The sequence below is a fragment of the Helianthus annuus genome, chromosome 16, assembly GCF_002127325.2.
Source record: "Helianthus annuus cultivar XRQ/B chromosome 16, HanXRQr2.0-SUNRISE, whole genome shotgun sequence".
Classification (NCBI taxonomy): Eukaryota; Viridiplantae; Streptophyta; class Magnoliopsida; order Asterales; family Asteraceae; genus Helianthus; species Helianthus annuus.
In genome coordinates this window covers 145793833-145801979 of record NC_035448.2, presented here as the reverse complement: position 1 = coordinate 145801979, position 8147 = coordinate 145793833, and the positions used below count along the sequence as shown (strand labels likewise).

At 37.4% G+C, this 8147-nt stretch overlaps 1 protein-coding gene and 1 long non-coding RNA gene across 2 annotated transcripts; one reads left to right on the top strand and one right to left on the bottom strand.

Annotated features, from left to right (window-relative positions):
• Positions 1–327: 327 nt before the first annotated feature.
• LOC110870975 (uncharacterized protein At4g28440) lies at positions 328–3058 on the bottom strand. The gene is made up of 2 exons (XM_022120003.2): positions 2652–3058; positions 328–817 (listed from the first exon to the last, which is right to left on the bottom strand). The coding sequence occupies exons 1-2, from the start codon at positions 2944–2946 to the stop codon at positions 630–632; spliced, it is 483 nt and encodes a 160-aa protein (XP_021975695.1). The 5' UTR covers positions 2947–3058; the 3' UTR covers positions 328–629.
• A 3566-nt stretch (positions 3059–6624) lies between these two features.
• LOC110937661 lies at positions 6625–7539 on the top strand. Its single transcript, XR_002590942.2, has 2 exons — positions 6625–7019; positions 7171–7539. It is a non-coding gene; the product is annotated as an uncharacterized LOC110937661 (long non-coding RNA).
• Positions 7540–8147: the final 608 nt, after the last annotated feature.

Below are 8147 nucleotides of genomic sequence, written 5' to 3'. Positions count from 1 at the left end.
TAACTACCATTAACATTTTCTCCACAATTTAGGAATTATACACTCCACATTATGCAGTTTGGTCTATACTAGATAGATTCAATTGGAATTTTGATTCCATGACCATGAAGATTTCTTTAAGAACATGATCATCATATGCAAACAGTTTTAGAAACTCTGTGATATGTGAATTGGCAAATACCTAACAAAAAGTTAAATCAAATGAAAGATTCATGAACATTGAAAAGTGGCCCCTTACAGTCACATGAGGGTTAGAATCCTAACCTCAATTCATAAATAAACACACCTCATTCATGTGAACATTTAAACCTTAACATGAAGGATACATTCACAAAGTAGAGCCCGACACATAGAACACGTTAAACGACAATCTTTTACAAACCACTAATAATTAAAACAATCTGATAATCAAATGTAACCACAAAGCCCGGCGAGGAATCAAGATAATTCAAAAGATAAATCTTTTTACAAAGTTAAACCACCTAGAAGGCCACTAGACTTAGTTCTATTACACGTTAAATAATATCAACAAGCAAAAGACTAAATTGACCTTCTCCAAGTAGTAGTATACCGCAACCCCACAAGTCACATAAAATTTTTACCTCGCCGGCATATCAGATAAAAAGTCATCACTCAGCAACGTTAACCAACTCGTACTCAACGAGAGACAAGTTGTTATCTTCCTTCACAGTGAAACTTGCAGGTTCAGTGACCTCAATTCGACCCCACTTATCAACCGCTAGCCTCATCGACCCTTTGAACATATCAATCTTTGCATTTCGGATGATCACAGTTGTTCCAGCCTTCATCAAGTCAACTGTATTACACGTTTAATCATCATTAGCATCAAAATCAACGTAAAGTATATGCTAATTAGAAGAATAATTAACCACACTAAAGAGAAAGTATAACATATCATCTTCTCAAACACCCTGCAATTTGCTAAAAATCTGCAAGCTCACAAATAATAATGAATTAAAGTTGAAACAAATCCTTTATAATCAACAATAGAAAGCCAAATATCACATATAGGATTGTAATGTAAATGAACAGAACATTCAGCAAACTGTTCGTGAACCGTTCGGCAAAAGGTTCGTTTACGTTCATTCATTTAATAAATGATTCAACATTAACAAGAAAATTCGTCCGATAAACTAAACAAACGAGTGTGGACCCATGTCCTTTTTGTTCCATTGTGTTCGTTTTCATTCATGTTTGTTTATGTTCGGTTACTAAATTTTCTTTATATTTTTTAAACTAGAAACCCTATATCTTGGTCCTCATGTCATTTAGGTGCCACTTCCCCCTTTCCTTCCTCACACTGGCTTCCACGTTCCACGATTACTCTTTAAGACATTATTTTGGGATAGCCATGTTTTTGATGATTACCATGTCGAAGTATTTTCAAATAATTATGTCAAGAACATTATATTTATTTTGGGACTCATCATGGTTTTAAAATGCGCCCTAAATCGCATAATGTGCTCCTGATGCGCTCGCATGATGCGCCCCGATGCGCGCATTTTTCTGAAATCGACCATTATAGAGTAAAAAAATGTACAATGAGCTTGTAGAATGTGCTTAACAAGCTTGTACAATGAGCTGATGAAGTTGTTAAATGAATTCCTACATAGATTACATGTACTTTTTGCATAGTGCTAGAGCTAATTTGGTTATATTGAACTTCTTTCATGGTGCTAGAGCTAATTTGGTGTATATATTTATTTTAATCTCTAAACTTTTAGTGTTTAAAGTTAACAAGTTGAAATATTATCTACAAATATTTTTTAAATAACAAACACCTTGCATACGTGATGCGCACGCATCAAGCATTGTGCATCGGCTTTTGGGATCAAAACGCATTGGAGCGCATCCCGCATTTTAAAACCAAGAGACTCATAGTTGTCAAAAGCGCAAGCATAAGCGCAGAAACACAGCCCAGCGCACAATGTGCGCTGTGACTTAAAAGCCCACCTTCTAGGCGCTCAGGCGCAAATTAAGGTGATAATCCAGCCAATTTCCGGCCAAAAAAGGTGAAAAAAAAACCTAATTAACCTAAAACAGCCTAAACATGATTTTAGGCTTGATACACTATACCTTCTCTTTTAGTGTGGTTGATCGATCATCCCTAATCATTAGCCTAAAATAGTATTTTATACTATGTGTCTAGCTTAAAAAATCCCACGTTTTTTAGTACCTAGGTGCCAAAGCCCGGCTTATACGCCTTGAGTGCACCTTGGGCTTTTGATAACTACGCTTTCGGTGATTATGATTTATGTCTAACGCAAGAGATTAAAAATGTTTATTTTCATTTTTCAAAGTAACACGCCCATTTGTGTCCAGTTACATTTGTTATCTAAATCAACGAACAAACAAACTCAAACGAAATAGTTTCCTTAACAAACAAATACGATCTCTTACGCGCTTATAATCTGCTCATCCGTCCGGTAAAAACTTAACTAAGAAACACAAACAACATCTAGTTTGATTCGGTTCGCTTACAGCCCTAATCAAATCCGCCCAAACATACAACAAAAGATAACAAAGTTCAAAACACACAAACTGATAACCCTAATTCTCAGAACATAACAAACAAATTAACACATCAAAAACCAGTATATGTATATATATAAAAGAAGGGTTAAATAGACCTTGATCGTTACGAGCAGTGAACAAAATAGTGCCAGTTTCATCCCCAATAAGACACTCAGCAATACGAGTGTTAGCAGCACCAGGACGGCTACTAAACGACGACGTATTACGGGGTTTCTTGTCCAAAACCGTGGTGGAAGACAAGACCTTGACGGCGAGCGTGTGGCCGTTGGTTCCAGGTTTGAGGTCACCTACCTTGACGAACACCGGCTTCCGCTTCACTACCGTTGTTGTTGGTGGCGGTTGTTGGTTGTTGTCTGTGTCGGCAGATGTTGTGTCGTTGACAGTCGCCATCTGAAATGAAGAGATTGAAAGTGGTTTGTCCCCCAATTGATAAACCCCTAACCCTAGAATGGTGAAGATGTATATGTTATGTGACAACAAGTGAACAACCACCTTTTGTTGTGTTGTTTGGGGGTTGTTTTATGTTTGGTCGTCGGTGCTTTGAGATTTGGAATGTGGCAAAAGATTACCCTATGGTTTTCAGTTGTTTACTTTAGGCTCTGGTTTTGTTCAATACGGAGATAAAAATCGTGTTGTGTTGATAAACATGTTAACCTCTTATCAACTTGTTAAATAAATAGGTTGAGTCGTTAACCGTATAAGTTTAAGGGTTTCTTTTTCTTTTGTAAAATATATTTAATGTGGTACCCGGGAAAATCTACAGTTATCCTAATTTACTCATCACTTCATTTCCTCTTTGACCGCTTATCAAATTTCGTGACGAAATTTCTTTCAAGTTGGGGATGATGTGACAACCCGAACTTCCAAGGTTAGTCTTGTAATCCTGATTCCTCGTCGTTTCTCTTTCACATGCTTGCTACGATTAGTTGCTAAATGTAAACGTGTTGGGTTATGCTTGAGTGTGTTATTGGGCCATCATTTGTGTCAAAATTATTATGACTGGGCCGCACACAATTACCTCGGCCTACACTCCCTGAAGCCCAGCCCGAACCCAAATGATTTTGTAGACCCAAATATGTTGGGTCGGCTATATTGTTAACATAAGTACACACACGCATACATCTCCTTAGTTGCATCTTATTTTCACCAATTATCACTCTTACCCAATTCGGCCCACATTCAAGTTTGGCTGCGGCCCACTGATATGAGTTACTTATTTGCATATTAGGGAGGTAGGGGTATACGTACACATAAAGGAATAGCAAAACCCTAGTGCAATCACCCTATCCTTTTAGACGATCAGCCTCTCCCCTCCCCTTCGAATCAAATATCCTGGTAAGTATAATATTAAAGATTGTAATCTTGTTTGGCTATGAATGGTTGTATGAAAAAGTGTCATTGATATGTATGTATGATTACATGGTGTTCCTTTGTTGAATAAATGCTTGTATGATGACATGTGGTATTTATGTGAGGATTAGGGTGATGTATTCATGAACATGGCATTAAATTAGATGTGATAATAACAGTTAACAAGGATACCGAAATTAAATTAGGATGTCTAAAACATAGGCTAGGGTTTGAGTATATATTAGAATTAATAAATATAACAACATGATAGAAAACGATGAATCTGGGTTGGTGGTTGTGACCGTCTTACAGTGAACAAAAGTTTCTTACTTAGAGATGTTTGTGCTAATGGAATGTTGAAATTGAATGATAAATAATAGTGATGATCATGCATTGAGTTTGTGATAGATGGTAATAACCAAATTGAGGGTATGTGATTGTTGATGCTAGAACTGTTACAACATGGTTTAGGGTTATGGATTGTTTATGTATCTAATAATAACAACTAGAATGGGCCGGGATGTGGGTATAGGATCGCACATGAGTTGCTGGCCTACGAACACAAAACGGATTAAAAACACTTGGGCCGTAGTCGTGCGTTACACACTTTGGGCTGAAGTGCACGATTGGGCCGACCAGTCTTCTTGGGCTGCAACGGGTTCGGGATGGGAGAGCGCAGCCGCATAGACAAGTGGACTGGGCCCAGGTATAAAGTAGCCCAGTGCCGAGTGATTCGGTTGGGCTGGTTGGTTGCTTACGAGGGTAATGGGCTGTACAAACTTAACTGGGCTGCACATTTATAATAGGTTAGTAGTTTTGGGCCGGGAGGTAGTAAAAAAGGGGATCACACATGTAGTTGGGCTAGGCCTCGAATGACATAGATCGCACACTTACATCTAATAGCACAGTCCATTGGGTTTTTATATTTGGTTGGGCCGAGTACACATATGGGTCCAGATTGCAACTGGGTCGCACACTATGGAGTGGGCCATTAACTTGATTGAGTTGCACACTTTTATGAACGATGAGTAACTTCTAAACGTCTCGTGAAGCATGAACTTGTGATGAGAACTTGTATATAACTTGAATCTATGCTACATGGTGTTAGGGGTTGTTGTACTATACGATGACTTGTTACGACTTGCATAATGACGTGTGTATTACTTGTACGCTATGTGTGCAATGTGTATGAAAAAATACGTGATCAATGTGCATATGAAACTGATTATCTTTGGTAACCACGGTAGGGTTTGGTTGACCAACTTGGAATGGGTAACATGTCATACCGAGCAATCTAAGGTGAGTTCATTTCTCTTGAGCATGCGTCCCGGTGGTTGGGACAGTCATTGGGTGTCCCTGAGAGGGATGGGTTATGGGTAAATCAATTTGGTATTCCTGAGAGGAATACGTCTTGTGGTAAATCTGGAATATTGGATAATATACTCGTCCTATTACCTTTAAAGTCCCTCCTTGTTGTTTGTTACCTGAGAGGTAACAGTGTATTAGTTGGTAGCGCTACTTAGGTTTGGCACCCTCACCCCGTACCGGGGAGGACGAGTGTGAACTAATGACCTAGTCATGACCAATGCTTTGATAGGAGCATTGGGGAAAGGGCAAAATAAATCAGGAGCCGTCTTGTATCTGAGGTATTATCAACATTGAAATCAATGAACGGAACTAAACACTTGGTAACTAACGTTTTCGTAAAACTATGAACTCACCAGCGTTGTCTGATACACTTGTTGCATGCTCGCAGGTCGTTAGATGTCTTGGATTGGAACTTGTTGTCTGGTGTAGCTTGAGTGGTCATGGGTCGGACAGATTGGATGCACATGACGTGATCATTAACATTACTTATTTGCTTGAAACATTTAAACTCTGATTTATTTATTGCTTCCGCTGAACTTGTTGGATTTTCATTAAACTTATTGTTGGTACATTTCACTAATAAGTGGCAATTTGATTTGAAAACTTGTTATGAGTTCAACATGATTAGTGGCTCGTTATTGGTACGTCACACGCCTAACAGGGTTTCCATGGGTGGTATTTTGGGGGTGTGACATTTAAGGTGACTTTTTTTAAAAAGTGTTAAACATTTCCATGAAAGTTAAATGCCTAGTTGGTCCCTGTGGTTTGCAATTTTTGTAAAGTTAGTTCATAAACTTAAAAAATTACATAGGTGATCTTAGTGGTTGCAATTTTGAAACTCGTGTAATCCTTGTCACTAACATTTGTTAGATTTCTTAGTTAACACACCCCACGTGCATGTCACGTAAGGGTATTCTGGTCATTTTAACATTAACTCTTAAAAAATTATATAAAAAATCAATAAATATAGCTGGGCCCTCCATCCTACTCATCTTGTTCACCCAACCCCAGCTCTCGTAATACAAGGATCTTGATGATGTGTATATATAGGAGTGGAACATTTCTCCACATCAATATTATAAATTTAACAAGTTTAAGGAAACCAACCAGCTAAGAGTGGAACATTTCTCCACATCAATATTCTGGTCATTTTAACATTAACTCTTAGAAAATTATATAAAAAATCAATAAATATAGCTGTGCCCTCCATCCTACTCATCTTGTTCACCCAACCCCAGCTCTCGTAATACAAGGATCTTGATGATGTGTATATATAGGAGTGGAACATTTCTCCACATCAATATTATAAATTTAACAAGTTTTAAGGAACCCCCCCCCCCCCCCCCACAAAGCTCGTCCCCCTCCATCGCACACCGCCCCCTCCCACCGTCGCGTCGCCAGCGTCGGATTTCAGACGTTCGGGACGAGGTCTGTGATTGGTTGGATGTTTTGATGTGAGCCACCATAGAGAGAGAGTGAGAGAGATTTATTTGTTTTTATTTTAATGTGGGCCACCATTTTCATATTTAGGACTATCCTCCACACCCTTGGATAGTCCTCAAGAGGATAGTCCTCTACCCATGGTGAAGTGGCGCCTACGTATGTGGAGATAGTAACCACATGACAGGAAAGAAAGAGTTCTTCACCAGTTTCAGTGAAAGAGTACCGACCCAAGTTTTTCTTTGGTGATGGATAATTTGTAAATATTGAAGGAAAAAGGAACATGAGTGTGCAATGTAAGAATGGTGAGATTTTTTTTATTTTTTATTATTTTTTTTTGCGATGTGTTCTATACACCCAAGCTAAGCAACAAAATTTTAAGTTTGGGTCAACCGGATGAAAGATGTTTTAAGAATGAGATAACTAATGGAGTTTTGATGATTTATGATCAAACAGGGAAGCTCTTGATGAAGGTTCAAAGAAGCCAGAACAAAATGTACATTATTAAACTTAACATATGTTCTAATCCTAACAACCTTTATGGTGAAAAGAAAGAAAGTCTAGATCCAAATTCAAAGAAAGGTCAAGCTAATGCAAGCTCATTTATGAGCGAAAAAGCGGATGTGAAAGTAAGTGATCGTAGGATTAACGAAGGCCCAATTCAATTTGGGTTAGTCCAAAAAAAGATTTGATAGATTTTAGTTTCCGAAGGTAACTAACTTGTTTTCCAAGTTGTTTAGTATAAATAGATTAGAAGTTTCATTGTAGTTTATATCCAGTTTTGGTTTTGATTAATAGAAAGAAAGGATTCGGGTTATTCTCCAATTCCTTGTGTTCTTGATTCAGTTGTTTTCCCATTCATATGGGCGAACATCATGTGTTAAATCGTGAAAAAAAAAGCAAATTTGGAGATAACGGTTGATGTAAGGGATCACGATGCATGTTGAAAATGAGCATTATCAGCTTTTAAATCAAGTTACAAAATTTATGAGTTATAAACTGAACCGTCATAAATATTAAATTTGAATTCAATGTAGCATTACTGTTTTTTTTTTTTTTTTTTTTTTTTTTTGTATATTTAAAAATAAAGTCTTATATTTGAACCAACTCGCATCAAATCAATGTTTTTTTTTATTACTAATTCGGCCTGATTAAAGCAACCCGAATTCGAATCTATTTTACCAATTCTAACCTAGTTTGAATTCAAAATCACTTTTGAAAATTTTCCAATTTGACCTTGAAGAGGGTTACACACAAAAAAAGGAATTAGAAATTAAGGAGCACTATATTCCGGAAAGAATTGATAAGGGGACAAATTTATCTTTTATACTAGATTAAGGTCAAAACACTTGTTACCTAAAATTGTATCTATATACTATAAAGGCAATATTTATGTATTGAACTGTGGAAGATCCTTAGTAGGCTAATACCGC

Excerpts from the sequence above, each read along its gene's own strand:
- LOC110870975 (XM_022120003.2), bottom strand. The coding sequence starts at position 2,946 with ATGGCGACTGTCAACGACACAACATCTGCCGACACAGACAACAACCAA. Across the intron at positions 818-2,651 it reads CACTGCTCGTAACGATCAAG|TTGACTTGATGAAGGCTGGA; the intron begins GTCTATTTAACC and ends CGTGTAATACAG.